Below are 24,585 nucleotides of genomic sequence, written 5' to 3'. Positions count from 1 at the left end.
ACGATTTCGATAAATAATATTTTTAAAAGCGAAAATAAAATAGTTTGACTTTATTTTATCAGAATAAAGTTTTTTTTATTAAATACAATTTTTTTAAACTTAACTGCAGGAACTAATACCACTTTGAATTGGTTTTCGTTTAGGCCAAGGCAATAATATTAGTAACCAAGTAAAATAAATCAATTCGGTATTCAATTTTTATTAAAAAAACACATAAGTAGATATTATGGATTTTTCCTTAAACTGGAAAAAAGCCTGGAAAAGATGGAAGGTATTCAAACTTTGAACGAACTCTCGAAATCCTTTTGAAAAAAAATTTTTTGTGATTTTCGAATTTCCTAGTAAACATTTCAAGTTTAAAGGAATCACCCAAGTGTTGCTGGCGTTTTTTTTCTCAAAATTTTGCGTTGTAATAAAATTTTAGTGTGTGTGTGTGAGTATGTTGTTATGCAAATGTAAATATTTACTAAATTTAAATTATTGCAAATAATTTATTTTAATTACCATTTATTCTATTTGTGTTTTTTTTTTTCGAATGATAAATATCAGTATGTATGCATGTCTATACATGTAATTTGAGTTATTGCATTTCAGGAGCCCAGCTTTTCTCGTTACATTTTCGTTGTATTTGTCAATACATATATTTCATTACCTAAAACTGCATCGTTCTACTTACAAATAATTTTAGCTTTATTAAAACTAGTCTTAAATTTTAATTAAAATATACATACATACTCGTAAAGCATTTTACAATGAAATTTTTAAAATTAGTTATACGTATCGCTATTTAAAGTGATTTATGGCTTTATGTTTCACCAAAAATGTAGGAATTTCAATGATGCTCTCCAAAAAGTATGCAACGTTCCGTGGAATACCAATTTTTATTGAAAACGAGATGACTAATATCATGTTCTATTCCCAAAGGTTTTCTCTCTAACAGCAATGAAAAAAATCTTTGAACTTTACTTTGCTTTGCTTACAATTTTAACTCCCTGCTTTTCGTACGAATCCCTCCAGCCTATTTACCTTTAACATATTTACAGTTTCTACTCGTCATCTTCATACATATCAATATTCTCTAGCTGAGTTGTTTATTTTTTTATTTATTAAATGTAATTAATTTCAAATAAAGCGCTGCAGGAACAATCGCTGGATTCTATCCAAAGTCGCCGCTGGCATCTCCTCGACCGTCCGCTCCTCCGTCGGCTTGGCATTCACCGTCAGCACATCCTCCTTCTGGCCCGTCTCCTGCTTAACTATGCCTTCCTCTACATCCTCATCTGCCTTTATGCTCTCCGCGTCCAGCTTGGGGTCTTCTTTCGGGTCACTATTTCCATCGCCGGAAGCAACGTCGCCCAGCTCATCGATGTCCACGTCGGCGGCGGCGCGTGGTTTTGGTCGTGGTGTAGTCGGCTCGCGTCGTTTCTCCAGCTTCTGTTCGACGGCTTCTGCCGACTCTCCACTACCCAACTCCTCTGTTTCTGCCGATTCTTTTGTACCGTTGCTGGCGAGCCGCGAGAAGCGATCTAATTGAAAGTCGCTGCTGTTCGAGATGGCGGTTTCACTAGACAAGTCTTCNCTCGCTGGTACTGTCGCTGCTTAAGCCCTCGTATTCCGTAGTCGAAGAGCCTTCAATTAGTTCAAAGCCACTGCCGCTACCTTCCTCCGCTGGCTTCCGCACCTTTACTACCTCAAAGGCGGCGCCACCAATGCTACGCTGTTCATCCTTAACATCTGTCTCGACAGCATCATCGGCTTCATTTAGCGGAAAAGTGACATCGCGCAAACTAAAGTCATCTTCGGGCAGCGAAGGATACGCTGGATTAGCTTCTATTGGTATGGCCGCCTCTTCTTCTTCCATATGATGGCCGCTTTCGGTGGAGTGTAGCGGTTTGACCGGCTCTGTAGAGGTAGAAGAAAACTCGGGCGCGTCTGTGCTTGAAGCTGGGTAGGCGGAGGCAGGACTCGAGCTGGGAGCGGTTGGGGAAGCCGTTGCTTGTCGCGTTGTACTATCGGAATCGAAAGGAGAGTCGGTTGTGTTTGAAAGTTGTGGTGGTGGCACTACAACGGTGTGTTGTTGATTGGAAGCTGCGGCTTGTATGTCAACGGCTGAGCCGTGTGGAGCATCTGTGGAAATGAAAAATGGGGGAAAAGGTTAGTGAAATATGTAGCTGCTGGCATAGAGCAGATAATGCGCTTGGAAGTATGCAGCATATGATGCTTGAGTAATTCCTGAATACCTCGAATGAACTTCTCAAACAGCTTATGCCTTTTTTATTTATTTATTTATTTGAAATTGCAGATGATAGTATCCCCCAGGACTTACCTTCAGTTGTCTTGAATCCAGCAAAGGGATCTGTATATTCATTCACTCTTGGCCCAGATGTGGTTAGAATGATGTGATAAATGTTATCGCTGCCCGATGTTTCGGGTTCCAAATCGAATGTACCTTGTAGTTGCAGACCGCCGCTTTGTCCACTGCCATTGCCATCTATCAGCTCGGGTGAACCGAATTCTTCACCAGCAGTCGACGCTGCCGTTTCCCGTTCCGTTGTGGCCAAATTTTCGCGCTTGATATTCACTTTCGTTGGATCATTGGACGATGCGTCGTGTTGCAGTTGCTGCGCGCCAAACGCGGGTATCGCGCTGCCCTCCTCTGCAAGTGGCGCCACCTCCGCGGATATTTCACCACTATCGCTGCTACTATTTTTGGCACTCGCCACACTTTGTGCTGGTATAATAACTGTCACTGTGTTGCGCTCTGTGCTTGGGTAAGCGACTGAAGCGCTGAGCTTTAAGCTCTCACCGTTATTAACGCCCCCAGTGACTGGAAGTACCGTTGGCGGGTTGTTGTCTACGCTGGTAGCTTTCTTATTGCCTGTGTTTCCACTTGAACTTGCCGTGGTGGGGATGGATGTATTTTCACCACTGTGTATTTGCTCCAAATCAGCTCTTGTTGTTGGTGTAGTTGGCGATAAAGCGCTTGTTCTTGCCGCCGTTGTTGTTGTTGTTGTTGATGGTGTTGGCGGCGGCGGCGGCGTCAAAGTCGAGCTGCCACTGTCAACTGTTGCTGCTGCTGCTGCTGTTGATGTTGTTACCGGCGNTNGCTNAGTTGTGGTTGTTGTTGTTGTTGTCGTTGTGCTGGTTGTAGTCGTAGCTTGGGGCTTGAGCATTTGATGAATCGGTATGGCTTTGTTGTCATCGGTAATACGTATCTCAATCGGCTTGGTGATCTCTTTGATGGTGATTTTCGGATTGTTCGCGACCACAGGTGGCACGGGTGAAGACGGCTGCGCTGTCGCGGCGTTCATTTCTGCAGCTGGAGTTGGCGAATGTTGTGATTTGTTTACATTTTGACTGGGATCCAAAATGGAAACTGTTGGTGGAAGAAGATGAATTTTTTGGGTATAATTTTGATTTTTACTACATAAATAAATAAAACAAGTAATTTTTAGCAAAAAACAAACCGACTTAAAAAAATATATATTTCATGATCCAATGATCGGATCTAAACCAGATTAGTATGGGACCACCTCTGAGACACTACCTTTCCGATGCCAAAAAAAAAAAAATAAAAATATTCCGACGAACTGATAACCTCTTCCTTTTTTGGAAGTCGGTTAAAAATAAATAAAAGAAATGAACTTTAAGAGTGACCTAGTACAAATTGTAGTTCAGGGCGAGTTATTAAAAACCTTCTCGGTTTAAAATTATCTTAACTATTTGACGATTTTCGGCTCATAAAAAAGGCACTTAACTTTCTGCCTAGAAATTCCGATTCATTCACATATTTATTTTTTTAATTAAACTGATGAAAATGTGATTTCCGCAATATGATTAGACTCGGATTTCCATTTAAAATATTTTTCTTATAGATTTTTTTTATTATAAATTCTTTGTTTCATAACATTAAAAAAGTTAAGCCCTCTACTCACCTGGACAATTGTCATATTCCGGACAACAGCGTCCTTGTACATATTTTGGCTTGCAGTCGTCGCGATAGAAACAGGTAACCGAACTGCAGAGTATTTCACCACCTGTGGCAGCAGAATTAAAAAACAAATAAAATTTCATACATACATAACTACATACGTGCATACTACGTACACTTGTGGTCCGCAAACTTTACCACCACTTAAAAAAAAAAATGAGAATTTTATAAACTAATAAAAAAAATATTATTTATTTTTTAAATATAGTTTTACCTATATATGTAAATAAAAGCTTCAAACTTTGTACATAATTTAGAAAAATGCATCTAACACTCTTAAAAATTTCAAAATTTGTAATTTTTATTCTGTAAATAATTAAAAAAAATTTTGTGCTTTTTAAATATAGTTCACACTAAAACAAAATACATACACATGAATTATAGTTTAAAACGTTGTACTAAATTTAGAAAAATTCTTAGAATTTTCATCAAAATGTCAAACTTTTTAGGAAAATCTCGGGCAAGCAGTTTATTAATCTAATTTAATATAATAATGTGCTAGCTTGAAGAGCACCATAATTATAGGTGATTTTTGAAATTTTTTAGCCAATGGTTTTATATGGGAAAAAAGCTCAACATCGAATGGAAAAAAATTTTCAAAAATCAAACAGAATTTTGAGTTTGAGTTGAGTTGCACTTTGTTATACTAAAATTAAATGGGCTATAAAATTGTATACCCGAAAATTTTCTAAAAATTTTGATTAAAAAATTTGAAACTTGAACTTGGGTATATATATATATATATACGTATAGATATTTGGTATGTGTTAACTAATTAAAAAAAAAATAAAAAATAATATTTTTTTATTAATTTTTTTTAAGTAATTGTAAGGCTTGCGTGGCCATAAGTGTACATGAACATTATAGCGTTGCAACAACACAATTCNGATATTTGGTATGTGTTAACTAATTAAAAAAAAAATAAAAAATAATATTTTTTTATTAATTTTTTTTAAGTAATTGTAAGGCTTGCGTGGCCATAAGTGTATATGAACATTATAGCATTGCAACAACACAATTCATTTTATCTCGAAATCAGATTCGTAACTTATGTACTCTGCACTTGCATTCATTTTATTTTTCTACACAACGCTTTTGATTCACACTAACCTTGACAATAGCACACCGTACAGGGTGTCTCCGGGTCTACCAACTTATCGCCATTCAAATAAGTTTTGCCATCCTTCTGACAATCTGTGAATGCATGAATGAAAATGAACGAAAAAAAAGAAGAACAAAGCAAAAATAAGTACATAAATAAAAAGTGGTCTCAGCAATATTAAAATACAGATAAAGTATGAGTTGTGAATGTACATATGTATGTATGTATGTGTATATGCATGTTTGTTTGTATGTGTAAAAGTAGGAAAGGTGGGAAAAATCAACAAAATTGCACTTAGCTCGCACATTTGCATACACTAATGTAGATACACTATATATATGTACTTATTCCTACGTATTTGCATACATTAAGATATAAAATAAGCAAGCAGAAAAAAAAAATCCAGTCATCAGTTGTGAACTACTTTAGTTCTCAGGCCCAAATGCCTCCTTACTCCTTACAGGCAATCGACTCAACGAGTTAACAGCTGAAATCGTTCTTTGCTCTTGGCTACATATGTACATATGTATGTCTATATGTAGAAATAGCAAACTAAAGGAAATCAGAAAAAGTTTCGAATCATATTTCGTTAGAGCCCGATTAGTACGAAAGGAAAGAGTATATTTTCCTGCAGGGAAGTGTCTTTTACAGCTAAAGGCCAGTATGCAGCTCTCAAGAAAAGCAAAAGCTCCATATAAAATGATGTACAAGAAATGGCTAAGAAACTTTCTTGTGTCAAAATTTTCTTTAGGCAGTACGCAGGTTTTAAGAAATTTGCTCCGCTTTCTACTATGGTTTTCTAAAGTTTTTGGTGAAAAAAGAACGTAAGGCAACCCATGCTTGAAACAGAAATATATGCCCGTTACATTATTTCTTGAGGAAAGAGCGAGGCAACAGCCTAGTGAGGTATCAGTTGTCAAAATTCCTTGGACACACACACACGAATTAATGGCAATTTTTTTCACGACCGCTTTCTTGAGAGCTACATACCAGCCTTAAGCTTGCAACAACTAAATGACTAACTCACTACATAAGTATTAGGCCGGGTCGATTTTGTATGGGGGGAAATAAAAGGCATTTGACCGTATTGTAATAGTAATATTATGATTTATTAGGTCTAAGCGAATTGTTATTGACCACGAAAGATTAATTGAAAACTTCTAAAAATTATTTTATCATGAGTCCCAGTTTCGATCGATGCTGAAATGAATCAAAACCTAGCCATTTTTGGAAAATGTCAAAATTTATTTGAAAATGTCCAAGGTGCTTTGCAAAGATATCTCTTTGGTATAATCACACTTTCATAAGCAAGAGAATATCTTTAAAACCGTTACTTAAAGCCTCGAAATATGTACGACCCTGAATCTTGCAAAGTACATCCTTCTGCCGGGCAAAACAAAATACTAAACAATCTGCTATTACTTACCGCACTTGTAATCAGGACAACAGTATCCTGTCTTCTGTATGGCACGACATCCCACTTGCTTCTCGCAGGTTGCCTTAGTCTCCATCACGAGAACACCGTCCAGCAAACACTGACCTACGACCGATATGCGGCGAATGAACGAATGCAGATGCAGAACAAAGACGACCACGAATGACGGACGAACGACGAACAGCAGCGGAAGAGGCGAGCAAACAAACCGGTAGGCACGGAAAAAATTGAAAAAAACAAAAACGAAATAAGAAAATAGAAAAAAGCGAAGTAAGAAAATTGCGAAATGTTAGTTCAGATAAGCGACACCGCAACAGCAGCCAACAACCAAAGAGCTGCCGCCACTGAACGCCTCCAAAGCGCCAGTTGACACGCTCAAGTGGCTCTAAGTAGTGCCGGCCGCTCACCGACTTCGGCAGTCGCCAGGTGTTGGTGGCGCTTTCTGATATGTAATTATAGTTGCTGCCGGCATCGCATTGCCTGCTCACCTTGTGGCTGGTCGAGTGTGGCCGGTTGAGGCTCCGCCGTCGAAGCGAATTCCTTTGCCGCCGGCTGCTCCAACATCATCCTGGCAGAAGAGAGATCGCGCGTCAGCCGCACCAAAGCCGGACCGCCGACGCTAACCGCAGGCACTATTTGGTAGAAATGCGCAGCTTTTGTATGGGTAGGTATTGGCGTTCCACATGTTTGTTGTTGTTGCAGTGTGGGCGTGGGCGTAACAGGACATGCAAAGAAATGTAAACGAAATGCAATGAAGGCGTTTCTCAAGAGTTTTTGTGTACGTATGTACTTAGATGGAACGGCAGATGAGAAGTAGAAGGTAAGGTGATAAACAAAAGCGAAAGGAACGAAGCAAAAAAAAAAAAAATGGTGGCACAACTTCGAAATGACACTTTGCTGTAGCTACAAAATGTAGGATCCTGCTAGCAGATAGCAAACGCGCAACCAAACACTCTCGGTTAACTGCATCGCACACAAAAGTTTAAATTAGTTTACCAGCTGGTTGCCAACCCCAACCGCGCGCGCGCGGCACCAAAGCGGAAATTAGGCTAGTGAATAAACGGCGAGCAAATGGCAGGCAGCGACCAGCAAATAGTTTATTGTGTCTGCTTTCAGTTTTGGTTTTTTTGCAGCAGTTTGTGGCGCTTTTGCAGCCAAAGCGGCTTTGCGTTGCTCTCCGTCAACTCCTGCAACAAATTTTTTTGATGTTGACTTCAGTGAAATGGGAGCGCTTTTGTATTTGGTCGATGCCGACAGGTTGCAGCTGCAGCGACACTGTCGTCCTTTTGCAAATGTTGATAATGCCACACAAAGTGGCATGCTATGTGGCAAGCAGTTTCGACGTGCTGTTTTGGCGGTGTGGCAATGTTAATTTTGCGATTAACGCATTGGTACATTGCGCTGTGTGTGTTGCTAACAAACAAAGGTNAATGTTAATTTTGCGATTAACGCATTGGTACATTGCGCTGTGTGTGTTGCAAACAAACAAAGGCAAGCGAATGCAGGGGCCAACGATTGGATAATTGCAGGCGGCGTGCTTTGCATTTAAAATGTCAGTCAACAATTTTGGTGAAACTGTATTCGAAAAATCACCGAAAAGAAAATTTAGTGGAGTTTTCAATGGCAGCACTAATTGCTGCAACCATGCAACCATTCTACATATTTAATATTTTTCAGTAATGTTTTAAAGATTTAATTAATACAGTTCTGCCATGAAAAACAGCTTCTCATAAAAATACTATCGCCGTCAAACTGTAGGTCCCTCGCCTCAAATCGGAGTGGAAGCTCGTCCAAACGCTAATATATTGGGCAAGCGCCAATCTACTACCTCGGCGCACTAAAAAAAAAGTGGTGTGTGCTCTAAACCAGACCCACCTACCGACATGTATTTGGACTCACTGAATCCGAATCTGAGATCCGAGACACCTTCTAAATTTCAAGATAATTGCGAAAATTGCGAATTTCTCGCCATTTTTCAGTTTTTCGTAGTTTACTCGAAACTTAGGAGGTATACGAGTCAAACAGACCTCAGATTCGGATTGAGTGGGTCGAAGTACATGTCGGTAGGTGGGTCTGGTTAAAAGAATATACCACATTTTTTGCAATAGGGGCTAACTATCAACTTTAATATAAATGTACTTAATTTTCCAATGCAATTATGTACTAATTTTTATGACATCCAGGTTTACTAGATCGTCTATAGTTCTAGTGTGACGTTCTAAAGCATTTGGACTACCTATTTATTTACTCTCCTCAAGTCGATAAATTTTAACAATTAGTTCACACATACATACTATTTAAATATGTATTTATTTAATTCCTAAATTTTTACGTTATAAAATTTGACGCTTACTGGCTGCCATTAATTTTGCTGTTGCAAATTTATTTACTATGTGCGGTTGTGTGTGTGTGTGTTTTTTTTTTTTTTTTGTGTGAAATTTGAGAGAATCGCGTCTGCAACGGTTATTCTTTTATAACCAAGCATAAAAATCTAATTTTGTACGCGTGTAGTATACAATTACAGTAACTTTTTTTCGCTCGCCTTCTTCTTCTTCTATTTCGAGACTTTAACGCTGGATGCCAAGCAGCATCTTTGCTATGCTTTGTTGTTGCAAACTCATTTCCTACTTCATCTCAATTGCGGTAATTTATTGAATGAGCTAAAGCTTGTGTCTATGGTGTATGTTTGTAAGTATGGAAGCACTATGTACATAATATGCACTTAATGGATTATATTATTTCTGTATGTATTTATAGCAATATGTTTTAAAATGGAAGGCCTGTTGCTAGCCAAGTGATTGTTGTGCTGTGATGGACGGCAATGACGATGCTCAATCATTGTATGCAGTGCGAAGTGATTTTATGCAAAAAAAAAAAATTATGATTAGCATCAAATGGTTTAAATTGATCGCGAATGCATATCTGCATAAATATGTACATACATACATATATACATATGTTTACTTACTTACGAGCATGTGAATTTTGCTTAAGGCGTTTCGATGTGATTTTGAGTATGTTTATATGTATGTACATCCTGATATGCTTTTGGTGCGTATAAATATGAGCATCGTCGGCTACCCAATTTAGCAACAAACAGCTGCTATTTTTATATCAACATTAATTTACTAGATCCGCAATTTTCGTTGCAAAGTCAACAATGAAGGCGGTCACTCATACGCCCCGTCTGCCGTGTGATGATCACCTCTTTGACAGTTTTTACGCTTAGGCCCAGGTTTTCTTTCGGTTTAGAAAATAGGCTTTGCATTTACTCAAAATCATAATTTAATGTCGCAGCCTTTGTATGCATATTTTTTTTATTAAAAGTTATGAAGGGCAATTTAAAATATAAAAAGAAGTCCAATAATTTGCACGATTTTTTTTTAAATATTTCTCAGACGTTCAAAAATCAAATATACAATCATAAACTTTGTTCGAACAGCAAACAAGCAAGCACAGCTTCAACGGCCCCCACTGACAGTAAACATAATTGCAGCGGATAGCGGGTAACGGGCTGACGGCTACCCGAACGAATTTTCCGACTGGAATCGATCAGCCCGTTAAGTTGAGTGTCCAACCAGGGCCGTCGAGAGAAAACTCGGGGCCCTGTACATAAATTGTATTAATTCAAAACACGTATCGGAATATATTTATAATAAAGGCCTATAATAAAGGTGCAATTACATTTTGAAAAAATAATAACAATTTATGGTTATGAAATTTCAGGCCCCTTAAAAAGCACGGACCTGGGGGGTTCACCATCTTGGAGTCTAGCGCTTAGGTGATTTAATACTTAAGAACTTATGTTTGTTCGTATGTACGAGTACTTAAGTATGTGTGTAATTTCTTCAAGCTTTCAATTCTGTTGAGATGCTCAGACACAGTTCGTCACCGACATTAAATAATAATAATAAAACGCGTCTGTCGTACTTTGAAATTAACATACAAATTCTAGCTACTAATTCTCTGTAAGTACCGTTTGACGCCAGCTCCGGCTACTGAATCTGAAATTCGAGATGTGCTACTGAGAGCGTAGAGTGATATGCTCGCCAACTCGTCTTGCTATCATTTTCAAAATAAAATTTTTTTCACAAGCCGTCTGTTTTACCTGATATATGTAGATGTAGCATTTTTCAAGCAATTGTTTTTAGTTTTTTATTTATATGTATGTATGTATACATATTTATTTATATTTTTATGTAATTGATTTTTTGTTTTTTCGTTTTACCCGCGCCATTGTATTCTCAGCTCTTTATTTATACGTAATTCGTTTCCATTGTATTCTTAGTTTACTATGTACATACCAACACACAGCTAATATTCTTGGCTATTGGGTAATCTGTTTGTTGACAAGGGCAATGCTAGCAAAGTTATGGTTGAGAAGCAGCAGCGGCGGCCACAAAGCTCGTTCGAGCTAAATCGCTCGTGCCCATATAAATTACGCTTTAGTTTATTTTAGTTATCCATTGTTTATTTTTAAGCGGCGATTTCCGCGTTATAAATGGGCATGGGGCACACATACATACATACATATCTTCAATGTGGCCATCATCAGATCGCACTATCAATTTCTATTTTCAACTAAGTTCAGTCCAAACTGAGATTACATAAATCGTGTTTCATTTTTTTTTCATTATTAGCTAGTTAAGTAAACTACCGCCTCATGTTTTTCTTGACTCTTCTTTATTGCCGCGCAAAATTTAAATGTTCTCGCAAGTAATGGTTGGCGCCTTCTTCCTCCACCCTCCACACCTTCACGCTCGCTGGTGGGTGACGGCATTAACATGCATATTAAGTCGTCTTCTAATAACAAATTGCTGGCAATTCAAAGTTGAGTGCTACTGACATTTCGACTGCTACATAATACACGCGCTGTCAAGTAGCTACTATAAATTAAACACTATTATTTGTTGCGACTTGCTGATGTAGTACCTACTTGGACTTAAATATATGTATGTACACATGTATATGTAAGTAATTTGTTTGCGATTTTAAGCTACATACATACATACAGTTGTCCACAAAATAATAGGAGTGCGATATTTTGACCAGTTTTGGCTATTTGTCTTTTGTTTATTATTTTTTTATAAAAGCCTAGCTGGCTATACAACAAACACCATAAAAATTCAGATTTTAAACTTTGTATAAAAATTATAAAAATTTTGCAATTTTTCACCCAAATTTCAAACTTTTTAATCAGAATCTTTAGAAAAAATTCTGGTATGCAGTTTTGTAGCACATTCAATTCTAGTCTGAAGAAGTGCAAGTTTCAAGCGGCTAAAAAATTCCGTTGATTTTTGAGAATTTTTTTGGTTAAAGGTGTTTCACGTTTTTTCCATACAAAGTATGTCGACAATTTTCTTTTATATGGAGGACACTGCCAGCAAAAAAATTGCCAAAAAAAATTGCGAGTTATTCCAAAACCAAAAATTTGACCTTAAAAAAATTGGTCAAAAATAGTGTTCTTTGAAAAAAAAACATGCAAAATCCAACGGATATATTAAACAAAAAAAAACATTTTTTGTATTTTTTATTATACTAGTATTATAGGTTTTGAGACGAGCAACACGATTCCACTGTTCAAAATTCAAAAAAAATTTGAACACCTTAATTTGATTACGAATACAAATTTTAATAATTTCGATATTAAGTTTTTAATCGTACATTTTTAGTCATTGGACAGATTAACATTTTTCCATCACTGATTCAGAAATGGTTCAGAAATTTTCCATATGGTATGGTCGTCCTCCTGGGTATGCAGTTTCAGTTGCATGGCTATACTCAATCCGGCTACTAGGGGTAAGTGGAAAACCTATGCGCGAGATGCGGTAACCAAACCGTGTGTGACAGCGGATATGCACCTGGAATATCCAAACCCTCGATAGAAAATTCGACTATATCCAATTGATGGTTTAGTTAGAGAAATACCAATCAGTGAAAAAATTTCCAAAATCCGCATCAAAGCCAAATATCAAAAAAATCCTATAAATTGATTTATGCAAAAAAATCACCCAAATTTATTTTTTAGTTGATCCTAGTTGTGCCATATTACTTAGTTAGTAGTACCAGATATCAGCATCGAAAAATGCTGAAAAATCCATCCTCTAATCAAAGAACGTAAAACGAAATTGATAAGCTTTTGATCGGCAACTCAAAAAAAAAAAAAAAAAAATTGTGTATTTGTCTCTTGTTTCAGATGATGCAATTAATCATGGTTAATAAATGTAAAGGGGTAATAGATTTTTTTTTATCCTTCCCGGTTGCTCGATTCACGTATTGTCCAGAATTCAAGGTGAATGTAGAATAACCATTTAAATATTTTCGCTGCCTTTAGTTACGCGTAATGTAGTCAAAATGAAAAATCTCGTTAATGAGTAAAGATGCTCTTTGATTGTCCATAAATATACCTGGCTTGAAAGTAAAAATAACTTCTTCAAAATTTTTCAAATTCTATATAAATATTCTTGTCTCTTTCCGACATTTTTCCTCTGTATAATTCATTCTTATTTCTAGTGTTTAAGTACTGCGCGAAATCTCCCTCGTTTTCTTGCACCTACCTAGAAGCATACGGGAAGTTTAGCTGTGATTAATGCCAGTTCATATTTCATATTTCTTGCCCGGAAAGACGCATCTTCTAACCGCTAACAACTGTCAGCCGTGAATTGTATCATTAATACATACATACGTACGTACATAGATACGAATATGTCTGATGCTCTACAATTGTTTTGCCAGCTCATTGCCAACAACCGCCTGCGTCAATTGAAGTGGCTGGTAACATTTGCGACGAGAGCCATTTATATGTGGGTAAAATAAAGGGGGGGGGGGGAGGCCGGGGGTGAGCGCGCAATGCCGCCAGCTGTGGTGCCTACGGGTAGATTAATGATGCCACATGTTGGTCGATTATCTGCAACATTACGCGCCTAATAACTCCAACTCCAACTCCAACTTGTTTGTGGGCGCCAGCCTTGGCGCTGCCGCGGAGAGTACGCATACGCACTGGCCGCTATTACGAGCTGTGTGTATGTGGCAATGCATTTGTCGTGTGAAATTTTAGCTTCGGTTTGCGGCCGGAAAGATTTATTAAGGAGAACATTTTCTTTGCTGGCTATACTAAGTGCCAAGTGTAGCTTTTATTTAATTAATTATTTTGGTATTCATGCACATCTGTATAAGTATTAGTACACATATGTATATGTCTGCTTGGAATCATAAGCTGGCAATCATTAATTGTTTTTCACATTGGAATTATTATTTTGTAAAGTTCCTGCCTAGCTACAGAAATGAAAGCAATTTGTTTTCGGCAATTCCCAGCATGGCTATTAACTTGTGTGTTGCGTGTGTTTAATTGGCCTATTCCCGTGGGCGTACTAACGGAAAATCGGTGTTAATTCATTATTCATTATTGAGTAAAGAATCAATTGCACCTTAGGGGAATGTTTCACTGCAAGCGTAAATGTGTGTAAGGCACAAGCTTGTGAGGAAAAAATATGTACACGTGATGTAAACATACAATAATTACTATCAAATCTTGGTATTTGTTGTATTTTGATCATCACTTAGAAAGATGCCGGCAAGAAATCATAGCTCTAAATAGATAAGTTATATAAATATGCAGATTTTTCTGAGAATTTATTGGATTTACGTATTTAAGATTTGCTAAGGAGTTCAATCAAAGTTCGGGGGGATGCATCTTGTCTTATTTCATTTATGTAAGGCTTTATGCGTTATTACACCCATCTCTTCATTGGACAAATATTATCAGTATCCACCGTGGGCATGAATTTAATGAGTCCGCGGACTTTAGTTTGTTTGCTGCAGTTAATTTCCACCAAGTCTTAAATGCAGTTTATGCCTATTTGAAAAGGCAGATTACAACACGGAACGGAAAGTTAAAATTAGGACATGAAACTTGCCGATCACCTATCGATAAAATTATTGTCATGGATGGCTGTCAAACGTCTCAGGAAAGAGAGAGAGAAAAAAAACCTTCTGAAATTTCAGCAAATTAATTCTTTAGCTTATATGCAGTGTTGCCAGAATTAAAAAAAAAAAAAAACTAAATTCCCAAGATAAACTGCATTTTCAGCAAAAACTCTGTAACCTTCAGAAACGAAGGGATTTCCGGAATGTAAAGGTTTTTTAACCGTATGATTGGAATGCAGCTGACCCGTTTTTATTCAAAAGAGTAAAATCCGCAGCTCCATCGTTTCCTTCTCACCTAAAAATTTTCTTTCAAAAAAAAGCCTAAAGCGTTAATTTATTGTATTACAATTCTGAATTTTTATCAAAGCTGTAAATTGTACTAAGCGATAATTAAAACACTCTAAGTTTGTCTCAAAAAATGAGATTTACAGTTAAAACTGTGAACATGGCAACATTGCTGAGATGACAGACGTCCTAATTGAAGTCAAACAAAAGTCGGAAAATGAGTTTTCTATAGATTAGAAAGTTCGAAATCAAAAATAGCTTTGCTTTCTTTTCAGCTTCAAAGCGCTTTCATAGGTTACGTTCACACAAAAACCAAGCGAAGCCGTTTACAGAACCGTACAGCCCCTCCTAAAGCTGCCTTTACACGGGTCAATTTCTATTGACTGGAACAGTTAAATTGCCACTGGTCGATTTTCAATGTCCTTTTCGACTTTTCAGCTTCATGAGTCTGATTCGAATAAAACAATTAAAATAATTAAAGGAACATTTGTTTTTCGAGAAATAAATTGAAACAAATTGAACAGATATGTTAGCCGCTTTTCATTGAAGGTAAGTTTTCTTATATCTCTACAACCGATTGATTACATGGAAAAAGCTCCGCTCCGCTTCCTTCAAGGTGAACACCAGCAGCTTGGCTTTGCTCCACCTTGCTTCGCTCAGCGCCGCTCGGCTTTCTTTGTGAACACACCCTGAGAGATAAAGGCGGCCCTTAACATAGCTTTGCATTTAGGATGGGTCTCATAGAATGTATGGCGAGGTAAGTGCAGAATTTGAAATTGAAAAATCAGTTGGCGGAAAATCGTTTGGTACTCTACAATACTCCTGCCTGCCGGCCATCGGTCCCGAAACCTATTTAAACATTAAAACTGGTATGTAAAATGTTTCAAGAATTGCTAGCGATCAAAACATCCCTGTGATAAATGAATATTAAAATCTCAGTTACTTTTGTCAGAGAAAAGTGGATGATAAAGTTGTGACGAAAATCAGCTATAACTGGTTTAATACTTTTATATCACAATGATCACTGCGTGCAAGTAATACAGTTTAAATATTTATTTCTGATAACTCTGATCACCACTTCGTACCTCTTTAAACTGTCAGCATTTGGTTTCCACAATAAAGCATTATTATCGCTCTGAAAATTATCAAATTGCCCAGCCGAAATATGCACATACATACACATTTATGTACATACATATGTACGTGTTGTAAGTGATGTAATTGAATTTAGCTATTCACATTATCAAATATTTATGAATTTCTATTTACATTTTTATGCGCATTTAAGCAAGCGAACACTTGTGTTTACATACAAACATTGATGTAATATTTTTGAAATGAATGTAGCATTGTACATTCGTACATTTGTAACAATTAACATAACAATTTACAGGCGGCGACGTCATTTGGAAACACCCGATAACCCATTTACCTACATACATATAAGCCAAACTCACTCAGTCATTCAATTATGTACATTTACAAATTGTTTACATATGCACATTAGACTGCGTCACTCCCCATACAAAAAAAAAAAATCGGCACTGTGTTTCCATTGTTATTATAAAATCAATTTTTTTTTTGGTATTTGAAAAAAAAAAATTGGGACGTGCATGATCTTGTTTTTTTTTTGCACAGAAATAAAAATAGTGGGATCCCATAAGTCTCAATCAGAATAGTTTTGGCCCAGTTATTCAAGGTTGTTGTAAATCAAACTTTGACAAAGGTTAAAAAACAGCATCAAACATTTCATTATTACGATTCCGTTGAAAAGATTTTTAAATATTCGTATGCAGATTTTTTAAGCGTAATCTGTTTTGTCATCTGAGGGGATTCTTTTTTAAGTTATTGAAGAAACTATGTTTATTCATAAAAACCTCAATTTTTGAGGGTATTTTAAAATCGGTCCAGCTCAGGTAAATCTGAATATTTTTTTATCGAAATATTTTGGTGGACGTCCTCAAATGTAATGCAACTTTTTTTTTGGTGATGCAGCCTAATATACATTCGTACATAAAATGTTTGACTGGTTGTAAGTATGAATGTAAACAAAAAGCTACAGACAATAACAAATGGCTGAGAATAAGTAGCAACAAATGGGTGTAAACAAATGTATAAGTAACGAACAGTAGCGCTCTGTGGTCGTTGGAGTACAAACAAATAGAAATAATAAATAATAACAATAATAATGACAAGTAATAAAGCTTAAGTAATGCAGAGAAATAAGGAAATCTTTGTGCGGATGGCGAAGGCATTTAAAAGGGGAGGTGGTAATAATCACAACAATAAGAAACAATTCGGAAAAAAGTCAATCATGAAGAGGGCACACGAGCAGCACTCAGCAGTTGGCGTTGGAATTTGCGCGGCAAAAGTATTAACTGAAAATAATCGGGCTCCAATCAATGACATATGTACATTAGGGTGGCCCAAAAATGCATATGAAAAAGTAAAGTCAGAATTTTTATGCTCTCACCGCCCTAAGATTGTTCTATACCGAAAAAGAACTTACCCCTATTTTGTACTTTCAAATCAAAAACTATTTAGATGTCGCTCGAAGCGCTCAAAGTTTTCTATGTATTTTATATGGTACTTTTCGTAGAAAAGGTATTGAATTCTTGAAAATTTTTCAATCGGAACCAGGGTTCTCTTTAGGGGACTTCCAATAATACCAAATTGTTTATTTAGCCATTTTTTCATAGGAACTATATTTCATAGGTCCCCCAAAAACACAGAAAACGCAATAAGGGGCCCAATAAAAAATCTGTAGTATTAAAGAATGGTTAAATAAACAGTTTGGTATTATTACTGGAAGTCTCCTGAAGAGAACCAGGGGTTTCCGATAGAAAAATATTGATTTTCAAGAATTCTGTACGATTTATACGAAAAGTTGTTTTTTCCTATATAAAATATGTACATAAAAATATTTGAGGGCTTTGAGCGACCACTTAACATTTTTTTGATTTCAAAATAAAAAATAAGGGCATATTTTTTTTGATGTAAAACAATCCTAGGAGGTGAGCGCAAAAAAAATCAGACTTTACTTTTTTTGGACCACCCTAATGTACATATACCCGTGGGTAAGCATGTAAATATTTGTATGACTATGTGTTATGTATGGAGATACGTGTAGAAGCGCCAACCGCAAAGGGCACTGAGGCTGGAGCGGCCGGCAAACCTCAAAGCAAATGAATCTCTGCGGGCAGCAGGCCTTTCGGCTAGCCAAATAGTCAATTTATGACATGAAGCACACGCCTTACGTCGTTGTTAGCCTAAAACAAGCGTTCATCATCTATACTTTGGTTACGTGCATATGTCACGAAGCTTAAAACGTTCAACGGTAAGGTGAGATAAGCTAACGGTCCGGCGCACGACATACGAGTTATGGCAGTAAAGTACTAGAAGTACAGTACTCATGTCTCTAATCCTTGTCGAATTCATGTCAATCTTTTGTATCTACTTACTTTAGAAATTTTTAATACTTACTTTAGTAAGAAATGGAAATGGATCAGACAAGGCATAGAGACAAGAGCCATTTAATAGTTTTTGTTTTTTGAATTTTGAATTTTGAATTGTGCCGTTATTGCACAGGACCATTGACGTCTGTATTTATGTATGCATGTTTTTGCCGCGAGAATCAATTGTCTTTTTTGAGTTTTAGACCTTGCGATTAAAAATGAACACCTGTGTCGCAAAGTATTCCATCTGCTTCATCGATAATGACAAAGATAACTCTTACGATAGAATTATTAAAAATTTTATTGATTCTCATAAGGATGCCAACGATAATTACAAAAGTGATATCGATAACTATGAAGAATAATCTCTGTCTTGAGAACGTGACACATTTTATTATGTTTTAATTTATTTACCGTGTTTTTGTCAGCCTTTCGACATCAACTACTTTTCCATACGAACACAGACAGATATATTTTTTTCGAAATTGCCTTGCAAAAGTCCCTGCAAAAAATTGTGCGACTAATCTCTAAAGAGAGTATTCCGAGATTATTCTCAATCGGGTACAATTGGGCATTAATTGGTCCCAACTAGTCTCATAAGGGTACTAATGGAGGTCAATTAGTCTCGACTCATCCCTTATGGGTATAATTGGAGATCAATTAGTCCCCAACTCATCTCTAACGGGTACTATTAACGATTTAATGATATGTACGCACTTAGTCAATGAAATTTCATGTGCGGCGTTGGCACGCAGAGAGAGTATTTGCCTGACAAAACTGAGCACCCCGGTTCGAATATCAGCTGGCGCAAATTTTTATTTTTATTTTTTAAAAGTGACTTGTCGCTTTTTATTCCCGTTCGGATATAAAGAGATCAAAAGTGGTATTAGTCGCATGCTCCTTTGCGATTGCTCCCGGAGTCATCCCGGATTAGTCAAATTTTGTGCAAAAGTACTTTAGACTCTGGTATGGCATAATGCTCTCATATATAGTATGTACGTATGTATATGTGATATACATATATATGTATTTTAACTTATGGAGTACTGCCATCATTTAACGCATAAGTACCATATGCGACGATTATGACAATGTACTACTGACCTTAAGCCATTGCGAGATTTGTGAGGATTCAAGTGCCGACCATTTGAACAGCAAACGACAGCGTCAAACCACATAAACAGCTAACGATCCTAAAGGCTAAGGAGCAGCCAATCCACACCTACGACCCATAGTTATAACTGCTTTCGTTTACTGGTGTTGTGTTGGTGGTCGCGGTGGTGGTGGTGGTGTTGTTGGCAACCATGATGGCTTTCGTGGTTGAGCTTCTCGTATCCTCTTGTAATTATGTTGGTGTGATTATTTTGCTCAGATATGCGTTAATAAACTACAGGAGCGGATTTGGTAAGGAGTTAGAATGAAGTTGAATCGGTAAAAGTAATGCAGTAGATAAGGCCGCACTTTTCATGCACCGAATTTAAAAGAAATTGAGGAAGCCTAAGTTCTCTAATTAATTTCGACTTTTGTGAATTGCTAATGATAAGTTAGGTAATTTTAGGTATTTAAGGTATCGATATTCATCAAAACAGATTCAGAACAATTAAGTTGGCTTAGAGGCTTCAACTATTCAGCAATGACATGCGAGTGTATGTACATATTTACATACAACTATGTAGAGAAGCATAGAATTAACGATATTCTTCAATGAATAGAAATCTTATTGTGTGATAGCCTACCTTTGTTTGGCATCTGGAATTTGGCGCAATTAACATTTGTCGGTCCGGATAACGCGTAAAAGCCAGCCCTGAATGCTCGCACAAATACCACAAAAATGTTTGCTAAATAGCGAAGCAGCAAATAAATATTTTGTAGCAAATAAGTAGCATTTAATAAACAGCGGCGTAAATGAATGCCAGCTTAGGCTGCCATAGAAGCTTAGTTGTCTGCATACTTATACTCTCATACTTGCTTGCAGCCAGTGTGAACAGCTATTTGTATATCAATATAAATAAATAATAGCAATGTTATGAGTGCACTTGTAAGGGAGGAATATAAAATTAAGGTTATGATAGCCTTCGCATTTTGGCAGTTAAGTAAAAGACAACCGAAAGGATTAATGCATAAATACTTTAGGCGTTGGCATTTTTCATTGTACATACATATGTACAGACAATAAAATGTTTGAAAATTTTTTTATATTAAATTTTTTTTTAAATTTCTTGGTAATTTGAAACTGGATAGATATTTCTGTTTATTTTAAAATTAAACATAAATGTTAGATATTTAAAAGTCCTAACATAATTTTTTTGTTTTATAAAACCTGGATAAACACACATTTTCTGTGGCTTTTAAACTAGATTTTGGTGCTTTGCTTTAAAAGCTGGGTATAAATTTTGGTAATTGAAGAACTGGATATAAGTTTTTGGTAATTTAAAAAGTGGGCATAAATTGTTGGACATACTTAATTTACTTTGAAAAGGTAAATTGAATTCTTTCAGACAAGTCGATATCAACTATTGAATTGCAAAGAGAGAACAGCAAAAAGTGGACATGCGAAAAATGTCTTAATGCATGTTTTTTTATTCATCCTTCAAAAACAAGTGATATATTAAAAAATGCATTTTTCGGCTTTTGAATTACTACATAAATTTTACCTTTTTGGTTGTTGTTGTTTCCGACAGGGTGGGTGTATAATGTATTTTGGAACGAATTTCCGTCATCCCTTGTCAAATTTGGTTTGGAGACAAACCGGTTTCGGCGTTGTGCCATCTTCAGTGTAATTTTCGTTCGTTTGTCTCCAAGCCAGATTAGGCAAGGGATGACGGAAATTCGTTCCAAAATACATCATACTACATAAATATTTACATCCAGTTTTTTCTTTCGAATATTCAGTTAGCGGAAACAATAAATTGAAGATCTTATTTCAATACAAATTCGAGCAAAGAGGTGATTAGAGCCATCGAGGGCACCTTCAAATTCAAGACGTACGTCGAAATTGACTTGTTACAGTACCCATATCGTAATTATGCTAGACTAAAGCGGGTCTCCCAAGATAACTGAAGCTCTGTAAGACCCGCTGTTTAATTCTTCTAGAGTATAACAGTTTGCGGGAGCCATGCTGATGCTTAGTTGGCATTAGCGTACACCGGAAATTTGGTCTCAAGAGTCTTCACTAGTGAGACAATTAGGAATATCGATCGCCAGGAATTCCCATTATTGGCAGCTGTCTTTGTTTTTAGTAGTGGGAACACTATTTTTAATTTGCGCAAATCAAAACTGATGAGAATGGTCATCGACAATTCGGTGTTTTGTAGAGGTATACTCCACTCCCACCGGCCCAATTTGGTTACCATCAGCGTGCATAATCCGATGGGTAAAAAAGTTGTGGAGTCGTCTTCTTTCCCGAAGACCATCAAGAAAGAAAGGACGCACTCGCATCGAGTCCAACGAAGTGTGACTACGAAATGAAATTTACACTCTGCCTTCGCTCTTCATAGTTTCGGATATGGCCTTGACGATCACTATAGCTGCAAACAACGATCGCAATCTCATACATACAGCCATTACAATCCCATCACGCCTGGTAAGGAAGATCCTTATTTAAACGCAAACGTGGCTAAACACACTGAAGAGCGATGCCGGAGAACCACCTATTTTAATGTTGGAAACACAAACTCCTCCCATCTTCGCTGATGCAATCGGACCTTCGTGGGCGTATGATATACTGTGATCTAATTTCGAAACGACTGGAGAAGTAATGTTAATACCTACGAAGCTGGGATGGATTCCGATACAGGAAAATTTTGTTCGAAAAGCAGAAATGACTTACACCATATCGCTCACCTGCTATAGCTTTATCTGACACCAGAAGCATTCTGGACTGAAATAACGACTATTACCCTGTTTTAGGCCGTCATCCATTGGACATTGGAAACAATCATGCGATTCATGTATGGGCAGTTCCCAAATGTTGCTCAGCCGAACATAGATATATACATACATATTTACAGACATATATAAATACATACATACATTTGTAAGCTAATTATACAACTTCGCCGATTAAAAACACACGCTGCTGACAAGTGAACGCACAGTTGATGACAAAATGTGAACATTTGCTAAAATTTTGCAAAGATGCAAATTAGACAACAGTTTAAATTAACAAGATTCAAATGACAGTGGGCAGTGACAAATTTATTGTAAGTATGCATTCGTGCAGTTAGTTATGTATGTATGTACCTTTGCATATACATACATACATGCATATAATAATCATGGAAAAAGCGCTGACAATTGATGGTTTTGTTTGGTGGGAATGCGAGTTGTTAGATGAGACAGTAGCAATTTTAGGTAGCCACGCCATGACAGAATAGTACTTGCAGTTGTTGTGCAAACATATATTTAAAAACAGATTTGATAGACATGCCTTCAGTTTTAAACAATGAGCAGCACCGACAGTGACGACAGAAAAAGCATATGTATATTAGACTGCATCACTCCCCATACCAAAAAAAAAAAAAACGGGACTACTTTTCCACCGGAATTCTAAAATCTATTATTTTTTAAGACTTTCACCGAAATATTTCGGAAAAATATTAAGAGTTACGTGAGCTGGGGCAATTTGAAAATAAAAATTTATTTTAATTTTAAAATTTGAAATTTAGTTTTTTGTGATTAAAAACAGTTTTTTTTTAAGATTTTTTTGCAAAAAATCATCTTAAATAACAAAGCAGTTTAAGCTTCCAAAGTTTCCATAAAAATATCAAAAAAAACTTCAACGGAATAACAATAATGAGATTTTTGATGCTGTTTTTGAACTTTTCAAAGACTGCTTAAAAAAAAAAACTTGAATACCTCAGCCTAAACTTTACAGATTCAGACTTATGGGGTATCAGGAATTCTCTCACTCTTTTTTATTTGTTTGCAAAGCATGAAAGAGAAAAGTAGGATGAACGAGCGTCATTCCAAGTTGAATTAAGGTGTGCTGATATTTAAAAAAAAATACATGTGAATGAATTATTTTGCAAAGAAATAAAACGGGTGAGAAAATGCCTTTTGACTGATACCTCACAAGTCCATATCGACATAATTTTGGACCAGCTATTCAAGTTTTTCTTAAACAAATGTTTGAAAAAATTTAAAAAACAGCATCAAAAATCTCATTATTATGATTCCGTTGAACAAATTTTTGAATATTTTTATGTAGATTTTTAAAGCTTAAACTGTTTTGTCATCTGAGGGCATTTTTACCAAAAATCCTTTAAGAAACTATTTTTATACATAAAAAACAAACAATTTTTGGAGGTATTTTTCAATCGGTCCAGCTCACGTAAGTCTTAATGTTTTTCCGAAATATTTTGGTGGAAATCTTAAAGTATAATAAATTTTGTAATCCCGGCGAAAAAAAACGCAACTCTTTTTTGGTGATGCAGTCTAATGTACGTATATAAATATGCATGTTTTGATTGTATGTGAACGTATTCGTAAACCTGTGACAAATTTGAAAGCAACAGCACAAAATTGTGAATTGCAAGTACAATAGCAACAAAGTTGTAGACTCACTTCAATATCACATTACAAATGCTCACAAAACGTTTCTTTGTTGTTTGCCAAAACTATGCAGAGGAGAGGTGGAGCGGAAAGTGAAAGGGCGCCAAAGGCCTGACCACATCGATTGTTGGGCATTGTACGAGTATTTAGTTGAGCAGATAGTAAATTTGCGGATCGAAAGGCATAACGATGCAATGTGGAGATACATAAATATCGAACTGCGCCGCCACTCTGTGCGATGACAGATTGCTCTATTTGTATGTTTGAATGCATAGTCTGACAGGTTTACTTCTGTCTGGCGAATAAATTAGCGTCTGCTGCCACTTTGGATGGCTGAATGAATGAATATTTTTGTATTTACATACATACATCCCTGCAGGAAATGTATCTAACTGTAAGTTTACCTGAAGTTGATTAGGAAGGAGCTAAATAAAGGTCACGGTTATTTGTACATTTTCTTTGAGGAAAGCTAGCTACATATGGCGATGGGTCAAGGGTGGCCACTAAGAATACTAGTAGCATCATTGCCGTAGACGGTAAGTCATTTCACTAGCGGCGTTCCGACAGTGCAAAACTCTGACGTGCGATTCGAATGATCTGAAATTCGCATCCTCGGTCAGCGAATGTTTTTCTTTTTAAATTAATTTTAAATTTTTTTCAATGTGTTTTTCAAATTAATGTTTCTTGTTTTATTTTTAATTTTTTTTTTGTTTTAAAACGCAAAAAGTGTTGCTTTTAATTTTATTTACTTTTGATGATATATAAGTGTTTAGATTTCCCCTAAAAGAGATTAAATTTACAAATTTTTAATCTATATCTATAAACAGTGACTCAAACA

General features: G+C 36.4%; 1 protein-coding gene across 1 annotated transcript in view; it reads right to left on the bottom strand.

Annotated features, from left to right (window-relative positions):
- Positions 1–521: 521 nt before the first annotated feature.
- LOC108370465 (cell wall protein DAN4) overlaps positions 522–24,585 on the bottom strand; it is a 24,684-nt gene continuing 620 nt past the window's right edge. Inside the window, 7 exon segments of the mRNA XM_017625793.1 lie at positions 522–1,578; positions 1,580–2,127; positions 2,327–3,376; positions 3,936–4,037; positions 5,102–5,185; positions 6,520–6,633; positions 7,017–7,181. Of these exon segments, the coding sequence (XP_017481282.1) occupies positions 1,123–1,578; positions 1,580–2,127; positions 2,327–3,376; positions 3,936–4,037; positions 5,102–5,185; positions 6,520–6,633; positions 7,017–7,181 (2,519 nt within the window). The 3' untranslated portion in view covers positions 522–1,122.

This window comes from Rhagoletis zephyria, unplaced genomic scaffold (assembly GCF_001687245.7).
Source record: "Rhagoletis zephyria isolate East Lansing unplaced genomic scaffold, Rhagoletis_zephyria_1.1 Rzeph_scaffold_04257, whole genome shotgun sequence".
NCBI lineage: Eukaryota > Metazoa > Arthropoda > Insecta > Diptera > Tephritidae > Rhagoletis > Rhagoletis zephyria.
This window is presented reverse-complemented; position numbering and strand designations above follow the sequence as displayed.